The 24,883-nt window shown below is 39.2% G+C and overlaps 1 protein-coding gene across 4 annotated transcripts in view; it reads left to right on the top strand.

The window, feature by feature from the left end:
• Window positions 1-13,342: 13,342 nt before the first annotated feature.
• GTF2A1L (general transcription factor IIA subunit 1 like) overlaps window positions 13,343-24,883 on the top strand; it is a 37,213-nt gene continuing 25,672 nt past the window's right edge. For 2 of the 4 annotated variants that reach the window (XM_016427936.2, XM_007475290.2), the window contains exons 1-3: window positions 13,347-13,471; window positions 18,277-18,378; window positions 18,609-18,732. In XM_016427936.2, coding sequence (XP_016283422.1) covers window positions 13,451-13,471; window positions 18,277-18,378; window positions 18,609-18,732 — 247 coding nt within the window. In that variant the 5' untranslated portion in view covers window positions 13,347-13,450. Of the gene's footprint in view, window positions 13,472-18,276; window positions 18,379-18,608; window positions 18,733-24,883 lie in introns of all 4 variants that reach the window. The other 2 variants (XM_016427949.2, NM_001204850.1) reach the window with 2 other exon arrangements.

The following is a 24,883-nucleotide window of genomic DNA, read 5'->3' as shown; positions in this document are numbered from 1 at the left end:
CATCTTCCCATCATGCCATGGAGGGGAGAAGGAACAAGAGAAAGGGAAGAGAGGAAATTGGGTCTGGTTGGGTCTTTAAATCCCAGTAAGTCCACTGACATCAGGTCTGATTTTGTTTTTATATTCCTGAGCTTTTTAGTGAATTATTTCAGCAGGTGTTCTCAAAAAACATTGCTTTGGATTCCTTGTACTTTGGTGACCATATTCCCTTCCAGGGGATACTGCTATAAATTTGGAGCTGAGATGTTCATCTGCCATCTAAAATAGAGAGTAAATGTTTCTTGGAGTACTCTTAACATTTAAATCTTTTCTCTCTGCCTCACATCACTGAGGAAGCCTTTATTCCTATGTGTGAGGACAAGCAAAAGTTCAATTGCTCATTTACCCCTTTCGAGGTGGGCTTTATGATTTTTCACACCATCCGGAGAGAATTCCATCAAAATGTCCCCAAGTGCCATTCAAAGGCACGGAAAGAGCATCTTCAACCAGTCACGTTGTTAAATGCCAGTAGCCCGACTCTCTAACAAATTATTTTGAGATATTCCAAAACATTTTTTAAAGGCCTCCATATGTAGTGCCTGGAAAAGGACAAACATCTAAATTAAACCAAGGCTGAGGATGAGGCTGGCCCTAGGTGAAATTGTGCATTAGACAGTTTATTTGCGAACCCGGGCATCCAGTCCTCCCCCTTTTCTCTTCCCCTCTCCCTTTCCTAATGCCAGTCCCCCAGCTCCCCTTTCAGGTATCTGGTGCCCTACTGCTCGCTTCTCCGTCTCCTCTCTATTAAAACCGCTCTAAATAAAGGAGCTGACATCAGTAATTTACATCTTGGTGTGCATTTCAGTCAGTATGCTACCTCCTCCAGAAACATTAGCATTTGCAATCCTCATGTTCACATGGAATTAAAGGCTTTGTCCCCCTTAAAGGAACTTTAGACATTATCCTAGGAGTGGGTGGCTTCTTAGCTGTATTTCTTTTTTTTTGGGGGGGGGGGGTTGGTTGCTCCTGTGTCCTTAAAGTAATACCCTGTAGGTAGAGTCTTCTTCCTTAGCCTTGCAGAAGATGGCCTTGGAAATCTCAAAGAAACATTCCGACATTTGGAATTTATTCACCAAACTCTCCCTTCTGTTTTTTTTTTTAATTCAAGTCAACAAGTATTTATTAAACACCTACCTACATGGTGCCCAGAACCTGGCTCTGATGAAGGGAACAAATGAGACTGTTCCCATTACTGTGCATTCACAGGCTTTATAGAACAAAGGCATTTTCTACTTCCTACGCCCTAAAGACAACATGGCTGCACAGACTCAGCAGATGACAGCTTTGGGGGGCCTTCTTTCCTCAAGGACTCTTCAGCCCCATCATTTGCTTTCTGCAATATAAGACCCAATAAGAAGGAAGAAAAGGTAGTGCTTTCTGAAACAAAAGCTATTTGCTCCATGAGAGCCCAATTGTAAATTCAGGAAATTGGTCTTACATTTGGTCCTTTCCAGGTGTGGCTTAGATTGGAGATGAAAAAAAAAATACAATTACACTTGCAAGTAATTTATATTCATGGATGGTGGTGGGTTAGGAAGGGAAAATGGAATAATGTGTTGGCTGAGAAATAAAAGAAGCCTTATTGATGACATTGATGAAAGATCTTTAAAAAGTTGTGTGTGTGTGTGGGGAAGCCCAACAATAGAATTCATCTTGTGTGTCTGTCTGCCTAGAGTTTAGCATTAAGTTGATAGTTACAAATAGTACCTTTTAGATATGCAGAGTGTTACAACAAAAGGTATGCAAAGCTTGATCATTAATAAGGCATTTACACATGGTGATAGACTTATATTGTACTAACCTGGGATAAGTTGGTATTAGGGATGGGTCATATGATTAAGCAAATTGAAATACTGTTTGTTGGAAGCAGGACTTTTAAAAAAAGTTTATTTAATTAATTTAGAATATTTTTCCATGGTTACATGATTTATGTTCTTTCTCTCCACTCCTCCCACGCATGCCCTGTAGCCAATGAGCAGTTCCACTGGGTTTTACATGTGTCATTGATCAAGACCTATTTCCATGATTTTATTATTATTTGCATTATTAATTGCATAATATTAATGCCTACTGTTATATTTAATATGTAATTAATATAATATAATGCATAATATTAATATTTGCATTAGAGTGATCGTTTAGAGTCTACATCCCCAATCATATCTCCATCAACCCATGCAATCAAGTGGTTGTTTTTCTTCTGCATTTCTCCTCCCACAATTCTTCCTCTGGATGTGGATAGTGTTCTTTCTCATAAGTCCCTCAGAATTGTCCTGGATCACTGCATTGTGATCAATCAGGAATTTCTATTAAGTTCCTACTATGTGCCAGGTACAGTGCCAAGTGCTAAGGTTGAAAAGAAAGACAAAAACACTCACAAAAAGTCCCTGTCCTTAATATTCTAATAGGAGAGAGACCAACATAAATGAGCAGGTACCTACAGAGTAGAAGGAACAAAACCTTAGAGGGTCGTGAAGACTGATATTAAGAAAATTGTAAGTGGATTTTAGAAAAGAGAATTTATAAAAGATGGGGACTTTGGAAAAAGTTACTGAAGTGCAAAGATATTTTATATCCATTTAACAGAAAAACTGGCAAGATAAAGAGGAAGTTAAAACTTTTTTGAGTGTATAATAAATCTCATCAATGCACAGAAGTTGGCGATGAGCACTTTAATAATTTACTTCCATAAGGTACAGGCAATAATTGTTGTTCAGGCACTTTTCAGCTGTATCTAATTTTTCATGACGTCTTTTGGGGTTTTCTTGGTAAAGATACTGATGTGGTTTGCCTTTCCCTTCTGTTGCTCATTTTACAGATGAGGAAACTGAGGCAAAGGAGGTAATGAGACTTGCTTAGAGTCACAGAGATAGTAAGGGTCTGAGAGCAGATTTGAACTCAGAAAGATGAATGTTTCTCACTCCAGGCCCAATGCTCTATCCATTGATTGCTTCACCAGCTGCTCACAAGGCTGTAACAGTCACATCATAATTTTTATTACAATCAATCAATAAGCATTTATTAAACACTATGTGCCAAACACTAAGTACTAGGAGTATAAAGAAAAAGCAGAACTAGTCCCTTCCCTTATGAAACTTACATTCTTTGTGAATGTAAATAAATATAAATCAGAACATATAAGATAAATGTAGAGTGAATAAATGGAGGATAATCTTAGAGAAGACAGGACTAGCTGTTGGGAGGGGGGGGGAGCTCACTGCCAGAAAATGTGGTGTTTGAGTTGAGTCTTAAAGGAAGTCACAGATTCTCAGAGTTGTCTATTGAGTGGGAGAACATTTTGGATTTGGGGAACTGCCAGTGCAAAGTCATGGAGATGGGAAATGGAATATCCTGGATGATGAACACCAAGCTTGCCAGTACAGATAGATTGAACAGGGGAGTAAGATGTAAGAAGAATGGAAAGGTAGGACAGACCAGGTTGTGAAGGGCTTTAAATGTGGGGGAGAAAAGACTTTATGTTTGATGCTGGAGAAAAGAGAGTCATTGCTGTTTATGGCTACTGTGTGGAGGATGGATTAGAGTGATTAGAGATTTGAGTCAGGGAAGATGAGAAAATCATTTCAGGGCAGCAAGGTGGCTCAGTGGATAGAGAGCCAAGCTGGGAGACTGAAAGTCCTGGGTTCAAATTTGGTCTCAGATGTTTCTTAGTTGCATGACCCTAGGTAAATCATTTAATCTAAACTAAATCATTAAATCTAATCTAAACACTTCCCACTCTTCTGCCTTGGAACCAAAACTTAGTATCAATTCTAAGACAGAATGTAAGGGTTAAAAACCCCTTCAGTATTTAAATATTTTAGGAAACAGATAATGAGGGTCAAAACTATTTGTTGTGGTTGTGTGAGTGGAGAGAAGGGGGCCTCTGTGAGAAAGATAGAAAGGATAACATTTAGCAATGGCCTGGATATGTGAAGAGACAGAGAGAGGAGTCAAGGATGTCACAATCAAATATTTGTGTTTGGAAGAATCCTGATGGCTTCAATAGTATTAGGGAACTTTAGAAGAGAGAAGGGTTTGGGAGAAAACATAGTCAGTTCTGTTTTACATATGCTGAGTTTGAGATGCTGATATGATGATGTCCAGCTTGAAATGTCCAGCAGGCAACCTGTGATGCTGGATTGGAACTCAGGAGAGAATTTAGGGTTGGACAATTCGATCTGGGTCATCTGCAAAGATAATTGGACCCATGGGAACTGATGATCTTAATCAAATTGTAGAGATAAGGGCCTACAAGACAGCCTTGTGGAGAATCCACTCATGAATTTCTGACAAAATGAAGAAAGTGAAATGGTCTCTGCATTTCTCTAAGAAGGGGAAATCACATAATGTGAAGAAATGAGTCCAACTCAATAATTACTGTCTTTTATAGAAATTTGTATTGATTAACATTAGCAAGTACAAAATATACAGGTTCTTTCTATTTAAAATGAGGCTTGAGGAAGTTATGAATATCCATTTCTATCCATATTGTTCAGTATTTTGCTCAAAGAAAAGGCTGAGCATTCTTTTTCATTCTCTATTTATTCCCATAATTAACTCCCACAAACTCCGTTCTGTGATAGCCACTATATAATGAATGGCCTCACTTAGGCTATTTGATTGAAAAAAATCTGAATTTTCACATTGGAAATACCTTGTGAACTCGACACGCTTCATCTCTAGGCTTGAGAAAATGGCACACAAAATGTGATTGTTATGTGAAATAAATATGGTGTGTTCATTTCATTATCATTTGGGGTGCATGAATAGCACTCCTGTAAAATGACCACTTCTTCTGCCTCTCTTAATTAAAAGTGACCTCGTTGTGAAGTGGGCACACCCACTGTTCTCCAATAAATGGAAATTAAGTGGCTGCTGTATTTAGAGTCAAGGTACTGTTTGAGCTCCTTAGACATAATTATAGAGGCATAGCTGAAAAGTACTTTGGATTTGAAGTTCAAGGACCATGAATCAAGGGAAAGAGAATGAAAAGGAAGAAGCACTTATTAAGTTACAGTAGGGCCCTGTATCCTCAGGGAAATGTTCCAAGACCTCCTGTGGATGGCTGAAACCTTTCCAGTATCTTTGCCAAGGAAACCCCACCTGGGGTCATGAACAGCTAGACAGGACTGGAACAACAGCATTTATATAGGGCTTACTATAATCGCTTTGTAATTATATCTTATTTAATCTTCACCACAAACCTGAAAGGTAGGTGCTATTGGTTTACGGATGAGGAAACTGAGGACACAGATATTAAGTGACTTGTCCAGGGTCACACAGCTGTTAAGTATCTGAGTCTGGATTTGGACTCAGGTCTTCATGACTCCAGACCTGGCACTCTCTACCCCTTGTTGCACCCAACTGCCTCATGTCTATTGGATATCCAGTTTGAGAAGTCTGAAAGGCAGTTTGAGATATGAAGTTGGAGGTCAGCAGAGAATCTGGGGAAGGATAGGTAGAATTGAGAGTTGTCAGCAAAAAGACTAATTAAATCTATGGATGATAATGGGATCACCAAGTGAGGTCTTATAGAGGAACGAGAGAAGAGGACACAGGACAGAACCCTATGGGACACCTCCAGTTAGAGGAGATGATCTGGAGGAGGATCCAGCAAAGGAGACAGAGAAGAAGAGGACAGACAGGTGGGAGGAGACCTAGGAGAGAGAGTGGTGTCCTGAGAACCTAGAGAAAAGAGTATCCAAGAGGAGAGAGTCATCTAGAGTGTCAAAGGCTGCAGAGAAGCCAAGGAGGAGGAGGATTGAGAAATGGTTATTGCAACCAAGAGATCATTGGTACCTTTGGAAAGAGCAGTTCTAGTGGAAGGATGATGTTGGCTACAGTATCCTAAGGGTTAGAAGAGATTGAGAAGAGGGAAAGTAGAGACACCTCTTTTAGATGGTCTTTGTGAGGAATTTAATCATGAAAGGCAGAAGAGATATAGGACAACAGTTAGCAAGGATGGAAGGATCAAAGGAGAGTTTTTTTTTCAGGATGGGGGAGACATAGAAATGTTTGTAGGTAGTAGAGAGAGCCAGAAGGTTGGGAGAAATTGCAAATAAAGTGATAGAGTGGGGAAGATAAAAGGGGCAATCTAGTGGAGTCTTATAGATTAATCTTAGATTATTTTATTGATCAAAGTAGTCAAGCCTTTCAGAGTTAATCATCATTACCTTTGCTGTCATTGTCATAGTGACTTCCTGGTTCTTCTCACTTCACTTAGAATCAATTCTTGATTTGTTTTCTCTGAAACCTCATTCCATCCCCATCCCAACACCATTTTCCCCTTTCTTTTTCTTTCTTTATTTTAATAGAACTTATAACCCGGTATCTTAGCTCCTCCCACTCCTCCCTGCATGATAGAAGGCATTACCCAACAAAAAGATATGTATATGTAGATTGTCTTTTCAGCTTCTATTTTTTGGTTTGTTTTCTGGAAGTAGACATTCACAAGTTTTCTTCAAATATTAATTCTGTTCTTGTAGGTCTTCACAAATTAAACAAAATTATTCTGCATATCATTTCTTATCGGGCAGTAGTATTCCATCACAATTATATACTACAATTTATGCAGCCATCCCCCAATTTATGGACATCTCAGTTTCCAGTTCTTTGTCACACAAAGAGAGCTGTTCTAAATATTTTGGAACATATAGATTCTTTTCCTTTTTTACCTGATCTCCTTGGGAAACAGTCCCAGCAATGTATTGCTGGATATACAGTTTTATAATTCATTGGGCATAATTCTAAATCATTTTCCAAAATGGTTGGATCAGTTCACAGTTCTACCAACACTGTATCCTTAGTATCCCCATTCTGCCAAATTCCCTCTAATATTTGTCATTTTGCCCTTTTATCATTTTAGCCAGTCTGATAGGTGTGAGATGATACCTAAAGGTTATTTTGATTTGCACTTCTCTAATTGGTAGTGACTTAGAACATTTTTTATATACCTATATATGGCTTTGATTTCTTCATCTCCAAAGTGCCCATATCTTTTGTCCATTTATCAATTGGGGGATAGCTCTTATTCTTATAAATTTGACAAAGTTCTCTCTCTATTTTATATATGAGATCTTTATTCAAGAAATTGTCTATAAATCCCCCTCCCTCAACTTTCTGCTTTCCTTCTAATCTTGGCTATATCTGTTTTATTTGTACAGAACTTTTAAAATTCAATGTAATTGAAATTATCCATTTTATATCTTACAATGCTCTCCATCTCTTATTTACTCATAAATTTCTTTCCCACTCATAAACTTAATAGGTAGTATGTTCTCCATTCTTCTAATCTGTTTGTGATGTCTTCTTTTATGTCTGAGTCATGTCCATTTTGATCTTATTTTAGTGAATGGTGTAAAAAATTAGTCTATACCTTGTTTCTGCCAAGTTACTTCCAATTGTCCCAGTATTTTTTACCAACCAGTAAGTTCTTATCCCTTAAACTCAGATCTGTTCTATTGTTAAATATAAGGTCTTTTACTACTGTTTGTTGTATGTCTGTCCTGTTCCATTGTTCTACCTTTCTACTTTTTAGCTAATGCCAGATAGTTTTGAGAATTACTACATTATAATATAGTTTAAAATCTGGTACTGCTTCCTTTACATTTTTCATTAATTCAGTTGATATTCTTTTTTTTTAAACCCTTACCTTCCACCTTAGAATCAATACTATGTATTGGTTCCAAGGCAGAAGAGTGGTCCGGGCTAGGCAGTGGGGGTTAAGTGACTTGGCCAGGGTCACAGAGCTGAGAAGTGTCTGAGGTCAAATTTGAACCCAGGACCTCCCATCTCTAGGCCTGGCTCTCAATCCACGGAGCTACCCAGCTGCCCCCAGTTGATATTCTTGATCTTTTGTTCTTCCAAATACATTTTATTATTTTTTCTAGCTCAATAAAATAATTTCTTTAGGCAATTTAATTGGGATGGCATCGAATAAATAGATTAGCTAGGATTGCCATTTTAATTATATAGTATTTGCCCACCCATGGATGACTAATATTTCTCCAATTATTTGAATGACTTTATTTGTGTAAAAAGTGTTTATATTTATTTGGATAGTTTGTGGGTTTCTTTTGGAAGGTATATAGTCAAGCATTTTCTTCTGAGGTTTTTTTTTTTTAAATGAGTATCTATCTCTTCTTGAAGAACTTATTAGTAATATATAAAAATGCTGATGATTTTTGTGGGCTTATTTTCTATCCTGCTACTTTGTTAAATTATTGATAGTTTCAACTTATTTGTTAATTGAATCTCTAGGATTTTCCACATATACCATCATATTGTCTGCAAAAAGAAATAGTTTTATTATCTCTTTGCCCATTTTGATTCCTTCAACTTCTTTTTCTCTCTTATTGGTATTGCCAGCATTTTAATACTATTTCTGTATAAAAACTTAGACAGTTTAACTTTATTGAGTTCCTTATGACTACTATTCATGTTTACCTTTTTCATACTTCTTTTGAGTATTGTGTTGGAATGTTAAATATTCTATTTAGCTCTGGTCTTTTAACCAGATATGTTTGAAAGTCCTCTATTTTATTAAATATCATTTTTTCCTCCTAAAGGATTATACACAGTTTTGCTGGGTAGATAGATATTATTGGATGGCAGGTACTAATTCCTCCCAAGCTCTGAAGGACATTCAAAATATGGCACAGCAGAAAGGGTAGTTGTTTTCCAGTGACTTCATCCTCCATGTAATTTAATTTAAAAATTTACTTCTAAATGCACAGGCCAATAGTCAGAAACTTTTTATCCTATCCTCTGGAAGCTAATGGATTAGGTATTGGTCGTGGAGTCAGAAAGCCTGGTTTCAAATTCTGACTTCCAAGTCTAAAACCATGTGAATTCATAGAAGTCATATAATAACTTCTCTGATCTTCAGCTTGCTCATCTCTAAACCAGGCATCATAATATCTGAACTTACTCTCTCTGAATATTTTTGTGTGTGCCAAGTACATTGAAAATCATGAAGAACTCTAGAAACTTGCCCTAATACTGTTTTATTTAATATACTCTCCCTTTCCTAAAAGTGTCGCGCAAATTACATAAATCACATTTTGTGTGGGCCTTGGATTTTGTCGGTCTGAAGAACTCCTTTTGTGTGGATACTCTTTCAACCAATGCAGATCTCAGTGGCTACTCCATAACAAAATTTCAGAGAATTGCCTGAGGTTAAGTGATTTGCCCCATGTCAGTTGGTTAGCATATGTCAGCCGCAAGATTTACATCCAGGTCTTCTGGACTCTAGTCACCCAACTATTAGTCAACTAGCATTTCTTAAATGCCTATGAAGTTCTGGGCACTGAGTTAAATGTTGCAAGTACAAAGAAAGGTAAAAAAACCCCCAAACATACCTAAAATGAACCCCAAACCAGTCCCTGCCCTCAAGAAAGTCCAAAGGGTAAGGCAGCATATACAGAACTCCGTACAAACAAAGATATAGACAGGGTAAATTGGGGGGGACCTAGGGGAACCGTGTAACCCTTCTGGAAGTATATTCTGCGCTTGAAGCTCACTTATCTTGCGTTGGAGAATTTCTGAAATAGGACCTGAGGGTTACGGGATGAAATTACCGGGCATGATTAGAGTTTAGGGGCGTCCTGCCTTGTATTTGGCAGCCCAGTCCCATCAGCTGTTTTCCTGCCCCGAGTAGGGCCCTTGGATTGTAATTGGACTCAGCTGCAATAAAGTGGTCCTTCCTTAAGGGAGAGGAGTGAGTTTCAGGAGGGAAGTGTTTTATTCTGCTCGGTTTAGCGCAGATGGTTGGGTAACGGAGAATAGGGGAACGCCCCACCCTGGTGGTGTCTAGGCGAGGCTAACGCTCCGTATCGCTGACCTCGGGTGCTGAGGGGTGTTGTGGGCCGGTGTGCTTCACAGGTTGTCCCTTAATCTCTGATGTTTCCTCCTTAATTCCTACGTTTACGAGTTCTAGAAATTCTGGTAATTCTTTGGTGATCTGCGGTCCTTTTTCTCGTTCCTACTACTATTACTTTGTGTCGGGGTTAGTACAGCAGCCTTCTCACTGAGATGCCTTCCTCTAGACTCATAAAAAAAAAAATAAAAATCCTTACCTTCCGCCTTATTGGTTCCTAGGCATAAGGGCCGGAAGGACAGGGTAATGGGGACAAAGTAACTTACTCAAGATCAAACAACTAAGAGGAGTCCTATTTGAACCCAGGACCTCCCGTCGCTGGTCCTGGCTCTCCTTCCACTGAGTCTCCTGGCTGCCCCATCTCACCTTTTTAATCATGCTCCACACGACTCCCAGATGACTCTTCCTAAAGCATCACTTTCAGAAAGTCTTTTTTTTTTTTTTGAGAGCCCACTTCCTGCATGCTCACCCGAGACTGCACATTACGCCCCAGAAACACAGGCGTATCTACTGATGGAGGCATGAGGCTCGCTTAACTTCATTTGCCTCTTTTCCAGACTCTCCACTATCTGGCTGCATTCACCTTTCCAGTGTTATGCCATCTTCCTTTTGTTAACGGGAGGGTAGTCAGTCTTTTTTTTTTTTTGCTTTTTGCCAATCTCAAACCACTTTCTGCCTTGGTCAGCGAAGTCTTCCTATCAGTGGATTATGCATACATACTGCCCTCATTCCCAAATCCCAGCCTTTGCTAGTTAGTGTTCCTTTCTCCCATTCGGTGCCTTTCCATGTCCCCTTTCCAAAGGCTACCCATAATGGAACCCTCTGCTCTGGGAGCCCCTTTCTTTAGACTCCTCTTCTTAAGAGTCCACATCTCTCCATTTACTGGGTGATGACACGCTTTGACTTATTGCCAGCTCTTTCAAGAGGGCCACTTTTATCTCTGGAACCTGAGAGTCAGGACCCTATCTTCTTGGCCTCTTGCATAAAGGAATTCCTGGGTGATCTGTAATGAGTAGCTTAGTACGCAAGTCCTCACTTCCTTGCAAGTCAAGGATCCATTTCCTAGTTTGTAAATTAAAGATATACCTGTTTCTAGTCTGAACTAAGGGAGGGGATAATTGAATTTATCTTGGTTCTTCGTGGCTTCCGTGCACTTCTGGCTATTTCATGAGTAGTGACTATTTGGACCTCCTTTCCAGAAGTGAGCTTCTGACGCCTGGGCCAGGGATGAGATCCGTCAGCTCTCCCAGCAGAGTAGAGGGATGTCCAAGGCAAGTCAGAAGCAACCTCCAGGGCCTGGCTCAGAAGGCTGTCTTCAGTACATAGTGGTTCCTGCTTTCAGCTTCTCCAGTGACTTCAGGGGAATGGAATACCATAAAGGAATGGCCCCTCTTACATATGAAAATACTCCTTGAAGGCCAGTGCTCTGACATGCCTGGTAAATACACCCCACTGGGCTACCAGAAAGTTGATAATGACTTTCTTGAAATGATTAAATGCACAAACTTCATTAGGATAATGTGCCTACTTGGATTAGTTCTGAGCTTATGGGCAGCTAGGTGGGGCAGTGGATAGAAAACTGGACCAGGAGTCAGGAAGATCTGAGTTCAAATATAGCCTCAGACACTTAGTTGTGTGACCATGGATAAATCACTTAACCTCTGTCTACCTCAGTTTCCTCATCTGTAAAATGGTGCATCAATAATAATAGTATATACCTGACAGGGTTGTTATGAAGAAGAAATGACATAATATTTGCAAAGCACCTAGTACAGTGCCTGGCAAATGGCAGGTGCTTACTAAATGTTTTTTCCTTTCCTCCCTCCCACTTTCCTTTTCTTCCTTCTCTTTCTCTGGACAAGAGTCATAGGAATTAGTGAAGACAGTAACATTTCTTGGAATGATAGACGTTTCCTTGGATATTTCCCCCAGCAGCTCTCCATTCCTAGAATTTTCTTTCTCCTCATGGTTTCCTCCTAACTTCCTTCCAAACTCACGAGAAATTCCCCTTTCTCTGACAAGCCTCCCCTTGTGTGTTGATTATCTGTGATCTGTCCTGTGTTCATTGTGGTTGTACATATTTGTTTATGTGTTATCCCCTCCACAGACTGTGACCTACTTGAGAGCAGGGACTGGCTTTTGCATTTTTTTTTCTTTTATAAACCCTTCTTAGAATCAATACAGATCGAAAGGAGCAGAGCCAGGAGAACATTGTACAGAGACTGATACACTGTGGTACAATCCAATGTAATAGACTTCTCCATTAGTGAAAATGCAGTGATCCTGAACAACCTAGAGGGATATGGGAGAAAAAAACACTATCCACATTCAGAGGAAAAACTGTGGGAGTAGAAACACAGAAGAAAAACAACTGCTTGATTACGTGGGCCGAGGGGATGTGGTTGGGGACGTAGACTCTAAAGGAACATCCTAGTGCAAATACCAACAACATGGAAATAGGTTCTGATCAAGGATACAGGTAATACCCAGTGGAAATGCCCATGGGCTGCGGGAAGGGTGGTGGAGGGGAGGGAGGGAAATAGGGTGACTATTGTAACCAAGGAATGATGTTCTAAATTGACTAAATAAATTAATCTAATTTAAAACAAACAAACAAACAAACAAACAAAAGAATCAATACTGAGTACTGGTTCCATGGCAGAAGAACAGTCAGAGTCATGAGGATGCAGTGACTGGTCCCCTGCCACAAGCTAGGAAACGTCTGAAGCCAGATTGAACCCAGGACCTCCTGATTCTAGACCTGGTTCTCAGTCCTCTGAGCCACCCTGCTGCCCCCACTTTTGCATTAAATGCTTGCCGACTAGACTTGGAAATTTCTGCTCCAGCTCCCAAGGCCACCTCCTACCTGGGATGCCCCTCAAGCCCTCTATCCATCCTAGACATCCTTTCTACCCCCCAGCAAAAGTCTGAAGTCAGCAATGAGGCGCGGGGTAGGGGAAAGAACACCTGGGCTTTGCAGTGGTCATGGGTTCAAATGATGACTGTGCTCCCCTGATATCTAGGCTAATAGATAGTATCCCCCTGGCCTCAGTGTCCTTATTAAAAAAAGAAAAAGCCTGGGACCAGATGGGCGTGGAAATCCTTTCCAGCTGGTCTTCGAAAAACCCGCTCCAGGGGAAGGATGCCCCAAAACGGGCTCGAGTCTGACTCTTCATCGACTGGGTACTTGGGAGCTGTCCCTCTCTTGGTTAACTCTTTCCCTCCCGGCCTCCTTCTGCCCTCTCCTAGTTAACAGCCTCCATCCTTTCAGTTACCCCCCGCCCTCCAGCGGCGTGGCGCCCCTCCCCCCGCCTCATTCATGCCCGCCCCTCCCCTCCCCCTTTGGGTAACCCGGCCCGGCGGGGTCACGGTTAGGGCGGCGGCCGGGGCAAGGGCCAGGCCAGCGGGGGCGGGGTAGGGTGGGGGCTGCGGCGGCTGCGCGGGGGGAAGGGAGGGCCAGGGAGGGGCGGGCGGCGGGCGTTATAGACGGGAGCCGCCCGCAGGGCGGTGCTGGGCTTCGAGGGAGCTGCGGCCATGGCTTACGCCAATCCTGTGGTAAGGTTGGGTCCGAGGCCCCGGCGGGCTCGCCTGCCTCTTCCTTCTCTTCGACGCCCCGGATCCCCTCACTGTCAAAAGCTAACGGCGAGACTTGCCCGTACCCCGCCAGGCCCTTCGCGGGGGTCCGACGGGGCGTCCCCGCCTCCCCTGGGGTCATAGCATCGAGACCCCCATACGTCTCCTTGCCCAGTCTGGCCTGGCCTGGCGGGCCTTTGGCCTCTGGGCCCGGTTACAGGGTCCCCTCTGCTGCGCTTGTACCCCCTCTCGCTGTCTTTGGTCCAGCGGAAAATGGACTAAATAGGTCCTATAGCTGGAAGGAGCCATCATATTCCAGTACCTCCATTTTACAGATGAGGAAACTGAGCCCTTCAGGACTCCCCACCTCCACCCCTGTACAAGTTCCCCAGGTTGCCTGTGGCAGAACAAGTGGACCAGGGTGGGGCGGGCTTCGGGTGGGGTCCTTCGGGGGAATTTTGGCGCAAACCCGATTTGGGTTTCAGGTCAGGTAAGATCTACAAACCATTCAGATGTACTTCCCGTCACTGGAGCCATTTAAGCGGAGCCATTTAAGTGAAGCTTGGATAATTGCATGGCGTCATAGATTTGGAGTGCAAGGGACACATGTAGAGCCAGGCTCAGAGGCGGGAGGTCCTGGGTTCAAATGTGACCTCAGACACTCCTAGCTGTGTGACCCTGGGCAAGTCACTTAAACCCCATTGCCTAGCCCTTACCATTCTTCTGCCTTGGAACCCATACACAGTATTGATTCCAAGGCAAAAAGTAAAGGTTAAAAAAAAAGTTGGCTAAGGCCACACTAGTTGGAGCAGAGTTGGAAGTTGAATTTAAATTCACTGATTATAAGTCCACTCCAGTTTTGCCTCCCACCGTGAGCCCAAGGGATTCCTGTTGTGGCATTTGTTGGACTAGGCAACCTTTGAACTCCCTTCCACCTCTGAGATTCTATGAACTTTGGGATACTTGAGAGAGTTCTTACTATTTTGGGGGCAAAGGTGATTGAGCTGTTACTACGGTTTGAACTACCTGGTTGGAAGAATGTCCTTTTTTAACATTCATTTACAATTATTTTTGAGTTTCAATTTTTTCCCCTCCTTTTGGTCCTCTCTTCCCTCCCTTCCTCCCTCCCTCCCTGAGATAGTAAACAATCTGATCTAGATTTTACACGTGCAATCAAGTAAAAGAATGGCCTTTTTTAGAACCAAAATGTAACCCCTTCCATCTCTACATATAGCCAGAAAGGTCATAGACTTAGTATGCACAGGTGGGGTCTTGGTGTTCTCCTGTTCATTTTTATTGCCTTATAGCTAGCTTTCTTATACCCTACCCCAAACCCAATTGGTTCGATGGTAACTTTAATTTCTGAGCTAAGAGGATTTTGAGTAAATAATGTCTAGGAATCAGTTAAGCAGGACAATATTAAGTTAATTCGGTTCTTCTCAAAACAATTCTCTATAGGATGGCAGCTTGGTATATTCTGGTTTTAGTTCATGTGGAATCCTACCACCACAGTTTCATTTTAGCAAAATTGACCTAGACCTTTCTCTACTGCACTCTCTAGCACATCATTGTAATGCTCTCTGTTTCCTTATACCTACAAATATTACCAATCCAAATATAAAAAAAACATTACTCAAAGATTTCCACATATTTATTTCTGGGAGACTGTGGTATTTTTATAATTTCATATGATCCTAGATCTAGAGATTTAAACATCTCAAGAGACCTTCTAATAACATAATAGCCAGAATTCATATAGCTCTTTAAGGTTTGCAAAGCATTTTATAAATTTCTTATTTGATCCTCACAAGAACCCTGGGAGATAGTCTTATTATCCCCATTTTACAGATGAGGAAATGGAGGCTGACAGTTAAGTGCCTACTGCCACATAGTCCAACCCTGTTATTTTACAGGTACCTAGGCAGGTTGAGTGACAGGTTGGAAATTGTCAGAAATAGGATTTAAACCTAGGTCCTGAACTCAAGAACTCTTTCTACAAGATCATTTGGTTTACAAATAATGTTGAGTTCATTTTAAAGAGAAATGAGTTATTAAGACCGTTTAAGTTGTTATGGTTTAAAGAGTAATGAGTTGTTAAATATATATTTTAGTATGTATTTCAAGTATGGCTGATATTTATTATAATTTGTGCTGTGTTTATGGATGGAAATGTAAATAGACCGTATATTCTGCTTTTTAAGATGATTAGTTAATTCTAACTGGTTATTGTTTCTGGAAGGGATATAGATAGCAGCTGATTATGGTCTCACTAATAGATATTGGATAGTGAAGTCAACATAAAATTATTCAGAAGAGGCCCAAAAAGAGGGACTTTATTAAATAACTCTTCTGAATTAGGCCAGAATTATGTTCTTTTTGATTATTTCTAGGTAGTTTGGCCCTAAAGGCCTCCCTGACTTTAAATGAAATCAATCTAGATGGATCTATCTAGGAAATCTGTATCTGCTGTTTTCTATCTTAGTAAATTTTTCTAGAGAGGAAGCTTGATTGTTGTTGACCATAGTCTTATAAAGTACCATATAAGTAGTTATTGAAATCATAGGTATGATGTATTTAGGCTTAAGAATGCTGTAGGGATATAGGGGTTGGGTAAATGCTTTTAGAGAATTCATTGTTTTATATTTTGGTTGGATTGTTAAATAATTTAAAATGATGCTTTCCATCTTGCCAGTGGGTGATTGGTGGAATATAGCTTTTGACTGTAAGTGAGAAATGCAACTTAAATTGTTCTGAGAACTGAATTTATTTAACATTTTATTAAATGTATTTTAACCCACTGATCACCAGTGTTTAATATGGCATTAGTCATTGAAATAAAATTCATATTATGGCTTAAAAAAACCCCAAACTACCAAGGAATTAAAACAAAATTCAAACTCTTACTTTCTGTTTTGTAACAACTTTAAGACAGAAGGATAAATTCTAGGCAATTGGGGTTAAATAACTTGTTCAGAGTCACACAGCCAGGAAGTGTCTGAGGCCAGATTTGAAACCAGGTCCTTCCTACTCCAGGCCTGGCACTCTATCCACTTTGCCAGGGAGGTGCCCCACTACCAAAGATTTTAGAATGAATTAGTTGTATTTTGATAAATTGAATGATGGACTTGGAGTCAGCTGACCTAGACTGGAATCAGAAACCAGCTGTGTGATCTTAGATAACTTCTCAGAGCCCTAGTTTTATCATCTGTAAAACAAGGAACATGTTGTGTTCTGAGGAGAGGCCCGCTATGGAGTTTGGAAGACTTGTGTTTAAATCCTGTCTGACACATACTGGTTGTATAACCATAGGCAAGTCACTTGACTTGGTACAACAAATAACTCTGAAGGATTTCAGAGGAACTGCTAATGTGTGCTGATGAAGAAAGTTTTCCATTTTCTACACCAAAGGGTTCCCCCCTTCACTAGTAAAATCACTCATCTGGATTGTTTCCTCCTTACCATCAAGCTTTTTTTTTTTAATGAGGAAAGTGCTTTGAAAACTGTAAAATACTATATAAATACTCATTGTCATTGACACGTTAGCCTAACTTGACATATTTTAGAATTTCAGATTACATATGTACTTTGGTATAGGAGACTATCTTAATCTCTAACAGGTGTTTGTTTTGCCTATGTTGCTTGTATTTGTGCCGAATGAAATTCCAAGAGACAAAGTTGAAGGTATGATTAATCAATTTATTAGTTAGGCTAGCAATAACCAATAAATTGAGGTCATTGATTTCTCTTGGTGACCAAAGATACCAAGTGAGTATCCCAGGCATCTTTAAACAAGTGTCTTCCTTTTGAGAGTACCTCATTGGGATCCCCACTGGCAAAGGCAAGGTAATTCTGATTAGTGGATACTTTAATAAGGAGGTGGGCTAAAAGCTTTTAATTCCTCTCTATTATTTTATCATGGTGCATGGGGTATAGAATAGGTAGCTAGGGAAAGTGAGCTAGTCAGGGGACCTGGCTGCCTCTAGCAATCTAGGCAAAAACCACTCCAATCAGCATCTCTCTGGCTTAATTTCCCCTTTTTAGATGAGGTTACCCCAATTTTGATGAGGGGGAAAAGCAAAGATAAAGGGACAAGTCCATGTGGCACAACCCATCTCAGAATGGCTTCTATTTATGGGATAAACAGAAGTAAGGGTCCCAGCCCAGGCAGATACCTTGGGGTTTGGGAGTAATTATCTTCCTCAACCAATTCAGTTTGGGAGAGGTTTTTCTTTAAGCTAGGCCAAAAGAAGGGGGTTTCAACAGAAAATGGTATCATACAAGTTAATATTAAATTTAAGATTATACAGCAGTGTTAATTTATTAATGATAAAAATGCAATGACAATAATATATTTAATATCGTACAAAGATTAAAAAATTTTAATTGGTCTTTTTGAGATGTGAGTCATTTGAAAACGAGTTTATTTCTAGATCACTTAAAATTCATTTATCACTCCGTAGGAAAAGGGAGGTTAAACATTTGGCACATATGCTGACGGCAACAATAACAGTACAACTTCATGGGATTATTGTTCTATGCTTCAGTGAAGTCTTCCAAGTCGGCCTTGCAGATAGCTGCATGACTGTATGTCTCTCTTGAGGCAGGAACAATTTGTGTCAGGCTGATAGTATTGTTTAGGGTGAGGAGGGAGCTTAATCAAAATGATTTTGTGGGTTTCTTTTTCTCATATTTAAATGATGAGATGGGTAGAAATTGTATGTATTTTTTTCCAGGCTAAATAAATTCAAACCTAAGAATTAAAAATGTTAACAATTGTTTTTATTCAGCCCAAGCTCTACAGATCTGTCATTGAAGATGTGATTGAAGGGGTTCGTGAGCTATTTACAGAAGAAGGGATAGAGGAACAAGTCCTAAAAGACTTAAAACAGGTTTGGAGCAGTAGAAACAAAGGTTTTTCCCCACCTTGAGTCAGTCTAGAAAACTGATAACCAACTTAGTGCTCTGCTTTGTAATTCATGTTTACCATTTAAAATTATCCCTTAGATAGAGCTGTTCATTTTACTAACACTTGAAAAAATATATTTTAAAAAACAAATTTTAAGTTGAAATATATCACAATTTTTATTTTTTAAAAGAAAATTTTTTTCTCCTGTCATAGCTGTGGGAGACGAAGGTGATGCAGTCTAAGGCAACAGAAGGCTTCTTCAGAAATAGCCACCCGGGCCCCCTCTTCACTCTTCAGTTGCCACATAATTTGCATCAGACAATACAGACATCAACAGGTTAGATGTAGTTTGTGAGGGAGCATTGTGATTCAAGATTATTGGGTTCCACTTTTTTTCTAAATTAAGAAAAATACTACTGGCGACTATTGTATATTTATGATACAACACATTTGTAAATGGATACAGGCTAAGTCCTTAGCCTGTGGTAAGAAACCCCTAATTTCTAATTGTAAATGGATAGTATTCCCATACCAAGTAAAGCATGGGGTAAAAAACATCTTGCAAAAAGTCCACAAAATGATTACTTGTAGACCCCAAAAAGGAAAATTACATAGACTGTGGCCTGTGGAGAATAGCATCCATGTCCAAAATCAAGGAGGCCAATTTGGGATTTGGTCAGAAGACTATTGTGATCTAAGAAACTATTGTCATCAATCTGCTTAAGGAAAGGGAGGTTGTGTGTGTGTGTGTGTGTGTGTGTGTGTGTGTGTGTGTGTGTGTATGTATGTGTGTATGTTTGTGTATGTATGTTTGTGTGTAATATATAGGTATATGCATATATGTATGCACATGTATATACATATAGATACAGTTATGGAAAGAAAACATTTATTAAGCTCTTACTGTGTCAAACCCAGTAATAAGTATTGGGAATATAAATACAAGGGAAAAAGATAAGTGATCAATCTATTTATTTAGGGTATTGCTTTGAATACATAGATTGGAAGTAAAACAGGGAGTTAATGAAAATATGGGGGGAAAGTCAGGCTGTTTCTTTGTTTTGGAGTCATAAAATAATTATTAGAAATTGACCACATGAATTTTGTTTTTATCTTGGACCTTTTGAATATATTTCTTTGCTGCTAAGAAAATGTTTCTTCATAATTATAGTGTATCTATTTAAATAATGTTGACTAGCCTATAAAATATAAAAATTGCTATTGTTGCTTCTGACTCTGAAAGGTTTTATTTAGTTTTCCTTGGTTTTATTGTTTTTTTCCTTCATAGAACTTTTTTGTTTCTTTTGGCATGTACATAAACAAGTTTTATTAAAATGATTTTAAAGAAAACTAGAATTATGTATTAGGTGGTCAAGAAATCCTATAATATACTTGTTACTAAGATGCTTTAGTGCAGAGGTTCATAACTTGGGATCCACAGACTTACATCTATGAGTAGACTTTAAGGGGTCTGTGAACTTGGATGGGAAAAATAATGACATCTTTATTTTCACTAACTTTTAAATGAAATTAAACATTTTCATCATTTGCCATAGCAATTGCTTCTCATTTTACATCATGTAGATGTCTTTCTCCTCTATCTCTTCCCTTGCCCCCTGTCATGTGACCCTTCTTACTTCTTCATGTACCCTTAATCTCTTATCCTGTTGTCTTCTCCATAAGGCTGCTCCCTCCATCATCAATCTACAATCTCTCCCTTTCTACTGATTGTTTCCCTGCCATCTACAACGTCTCCCTTATTGATAAAAATTTCTCATTTGATCCAGCCATTCACATTGACTGTCATCTTATATCTCCTTCCTTTCATGGCTCAACTCTTGGAGAAAACCATCAAGAATCAGTGCCTCAACTTTCTCAGTACTCTGACTTTGGACCTCATCAATCAAATGAAAGTGCTTTTTCCAAAGTTACCAATGATTGCTTAATTACAAATTTAATGACCTTTCCCCTCAATTCTCATCCTTTTAAGCCATCTGCAGTCTTTGACATTATTGATTATACTCTTCTGGTTTTTCTTTCCTCTTTCTAGGTTTTCATGACATTTCTTTCTCCTGGTTTCCCTGTTTAGCTAACCTAACATTAGTCTATGTTGCTGGATTTTTGTCTGAATCTTGCTCACTAACCTTGGTGTCCTTTCAAGATACTGTCCCAAGATAATTTTTTTTCCCTTTTGGCTTGCGGAATCTTATCAGCTTTTGTGGATTTAATAATTTCTATGGATATGATCCTCAGGACTATGTATTTAGCCTAAACTTTCTCTTCACTAACAGTCTCATATGTTGGAAGGAATACCTATATTAAGGAAATCAGAGATTTTGCAGAAATCACAGACCAACTGCCTATTTGACATCTTGAATTTGATGTACAGTAGACATCTCAAACTCAACATATCTTTTAAAACAAAAAATCTTCACTCCCCTCTTCCAAAGCTGCTTCTTTAAAAAAAAAATATTTTTTATTATACCCTGCTGCCCCCCCAAAGCTTCTTAATGTTGAGAGCAAACACTTGCCCCCAATACCACATTTACAACCTTAGAATTATCCTTAACCTCCGCATTCTGATTCATTATCTTACCCATACAATTTGTTGGCACATCTGTCTATTTGTACTTTCAAATTTCTTTCATATATGTCTATTTCTCTTCTTGCCCAGAGCCACCACTCTGGTATAGGTTCTCATTGCCTCATATCTGGCCTATTTGCAGTAGCCTTCTGGTGCATCTATTTGTTTGCCTCAAATCTCTCTCCATACATATCTTCCTTTCAACCTATCTTCCTTTCAATCAAATTAATGTTCCTAAGCAAATTTAAAAGTCCTTTGATTGGCTTTTAAAGCTGTTTACAACTTGGTTCTTCCCTATTTTCTAGTTTTCTTATATATATTTCATTCTCTGCTCCATACTCTCTGCAATTTGGCAATGTTGCCCTTCTTGTTTTTCCTTAATGCATGTCATTCTATCTCTCAATTTTGTGCTTTTTTTGGCCATTTCACAAGCCTAAAAAATGTTTCTCTTGGCTTCTTTCAAGATTCACCTTCAATGCTACCTCCTGCAAAAGGGTTAGTTCTGCCACTTGTTGGCACCTTCTCTATGTTGATCATACTCATTTTCCATCTTGTAGGTATCTTGTTTGTAAATAGTTTTTTTCCCCATATTATTTCCTGTATTCACAGAGAAGAGAAGCAAGCCCTCTGATCTGGTAGTTATTAATATTCTCTTGGTGTACTTTATTTGGGTGATGATAAAATCTTGAATTATTTTTTCTAACCTTTGGTTTTCTCCCTCTTCCAGATACATTGAGAGCCAATAACTCTATGGCTTCAAGATTGTGCTCTTTTCTGTGTGGGGCTGCTTTTACAGAGACTTGGCCTAGTCAAGCAGTTCTTCCTACTTTGTGCCATTTTTACTTCCTTATCTGCCATGCTTGAGACAGTTGTATTTTAATTTTTTAATCTTTTTTTTTGTCTTTTCAATATCTTCAGTGTATTATTGTAAGTGAGTGTGACTTGTAGACTGGCCTGGATCAAAATGAATAACAAAAAATAAATGAAATCAGACTTTCAAAATAGTGTTTTATCACCGTTTTCTGCCATAGAATGAAAGAATTTGAAGGATCATGTAGAAATATGCCCACAACTGAGACTAAATGTGTGAATTACTTAGTTTAGGGAATGCTCAGATCAGAGAATTCATGTTACTGTCTCTGTGACTTATGTTATCATTTCCTGTCCTAGGGATGTTGTCCAGAGTTTCTGAGAGGATAAGGGACCACACAGAAAAAGTACATCTCAAAGATGGAACTTGAACCTGGGTCCTTTTGGTTTCAAGCCCAGCACTTTGTCCACTATACTATGCTGCTTCTCTGTGTATTGAATAATAGGGAATATAAATGTAGAGAATATGACCAGGACTAAGCCTAGACACCTTGCCAAAGTTAAATGATGAGAACTTTGAGTAGGGAAGCTGCTTAGTGCAGTAGGTGTTAAGAATTTAGAGTGAGAGGAGCTGAATTTGAATCCTGACTGCCACTTTACCTATGTAGTTTTGGTCTAATCACTTGGGTTTTTTTGGGGTCATTTTTTCCTGTAAAATGAGAGGGTTGAACTAGATAAATGATCTCTAAGGTTTCTTTTCAGTTATAAATCTGTCTTCTTGATAGGTGTGAACATTCCCTTTGATTGAATCTTGGCTCTTTCAGGATGATTTTCTTTGGTCAGGATCCATTGTGTATCTGAGCCACTTAGATCTCTAAAAGGAATCAGTAAATTAGATTCTGGGAAAATGAAGACAGACTGAAAAATAGACTTTGAACTCTGGAGATTGAAAGATTTGCTTTGGTATAGTTTTGTAGGGATCCACCTATTTCTCTTTCTTCTCCCAAGCCCAGAGTGGGTAGCCGTGGAGATTTGCAGAACCTCCCATCCTGAAAGATGGTAGCATTTAGGGAAGAAGTACAATGTTAAGAACTATTGGATTCAATAGTGGTGAAATAGTGGTGGTATATGGGCTCCAGAGGTGGCAGACATGGAGAAGAGAACCTTGTGATCTGGGAGTGGCAGCCTTGGATATATTAGTGGAGTGGCTGGAGTTTCTGCACTCAACCTCCTAAGAGGAAGGGGGATTCTGAAAGGGGCTGAGTTCCTGATCTTGTTTTGGGGAAAAGAGGTAGAGTTCCATGGTTTCTACTACCCTCAAGAGCTTTTAGACTGTGCTGGCCCACTGGGTGAGAACCTGACTTCCAATTGACTCCCCTTTTATAGGGCAGGATGAAACTATGAGATCTATGGTAGATAGGGTTACTTTTAATTCTTTGTTTTACATCCTTTCTGTGGAATGAAATAAATACTGGCCTATTATCTGAAATGTTGGTATCTGGATACTTGGATGGGAGCTGAAGGCACTTTACATTTGTAGACACTGAGAAATGAATTGTATTCTGAGCTTCCCAGAGGTAGCTTTAGATGGGGAATGAAGCAAGCCAGAGTAAGTCTGTATAAAGCCAGACCTTAAAAAGCCAGTACCATACTTATTAAATAGTTGTCTTTTATTATGTAAGTCAGAAATTTTGTCTCGGGGATTTTTTTATTTTGTTGTAAACTGGCAGTACTTTCATTTGAACTTTACCTGTTTTCCACTCTACCCTCCTATTTCTTTTTTTAAAAATTAAAAACATTAGCTAGGATTTCCCTTTTGAAGATTTTTGACCCGGAGGAAAAGGGAAAATGCTCCTTTACATTAAACTCTGTATCTCATAGTCAAGTTCAGGGATGCTGCTCTTTTTCTTTTGAGTAGAAATTGTAATACTCTAATTTTGCCACAAGATGGTAATATTAGCAGTGATTAAAGTCTGAAATAAAATATAGTCCTGCAACTAGCACAAATATTACTAGTCCTTACTCAGTTCTCTATTTGGATTCTATACTCCAGATGTTAGAATAATAGAAATAATTACATTTAAGACGAAGAGGTTTTCCTCCTCTTCTCCATTTTTAATGAAGTAGTTCAAGGCAAAGAAACAATTTAGACTGTTTTTGTAGAGTGCAAATTTAGTCTTGTTTTTATACCTTTTTATCTTCAACCCTCTTACAAGTGAGACTCCTAAGTAAATAGTCTTATAAATCTGAGATGCCTCTTAATTACAGTACCCCATCTTTCTAAGAGGTCTGTTTTTTTTTCCTTTGTCTCCTTTTCAAAGCCTTGATTACGCTATGATTTGTATAGAATTTTCCCAGATAAAATCATGCCCTCCCAGTGGCTCCTCACTACTTTGGGTGTCAAGCTCAAATTGAGTTTACAGAAGAAAAATTTAATTACTTTTGTATGAAAGGAAAGGGTCCTCTACTAATGCCTCACTTTAAAAAAAAGTCTGCCATTCTTCAAATGCAAATTAATAGGAGTGTGGAGCTATCAGGAAGCTGCCTTTTCTCTTTTCTCAAAATATTTAAAACTCTGGCTGAATGTCTTGACAAGACAGATGACCTTGATCAGGCCATCAGGACCACTCAGTAGGTTTTGTCATTTTTCTGATTCAGTAATCTTGAATCCAGATCCTTACTGCCATACTAAGATACCTACAGCTTCCTTCTTGCCAACATTCTCAAATGTGTCTTTATGAGGGAAAAGGGAAAATTGAGAAATGTGAAAATAGCACAAATAATAAAATATGTTAACAAGAACAACTGGCTCTCCAGATTGTTGAACATTTAATTTTGTTGTTCATTAGTTTTGTTGTTGATTGCTGAACATCCTGACCTCCATATGTGGTTATTCCTCCAGTTTTTTACCTTTTGGGAATAGCTTCTCTTGGTAGCTTGTTTGATGCCAGCATGAGATATTCAAAATCCAGTGACCCACAGGATCATAGCATGTTAACAACCTCCTTATATTAAAGGTGAGAAAATGGAGACTCCAAGAGGTTTATGTGACTCCTCTCTTCTCACATGAAAAGTTAGAGGGACTCAGATTTTC

This window comes from Monodelphis domestica, chromosome 1 (assembly GCF_027887165.1).
Source record: "Monodelphis domestica isolate mMonDom1 chromosome 1, mMonDom1.pri, whole genome shotgun sequence".
Classification (NCBI taxonomy): Eukaryota; Metazoa; Chordata; class Mammalia; order Didelphimorphia; family Didelphidae; genus Monodelphis; species Monodelphis domestica.
The sequence above is the reverse complement of the archived record's forward strand: the minus strand, read 5'-3'. Positions and strand labels throughout refer to the sequence as shown.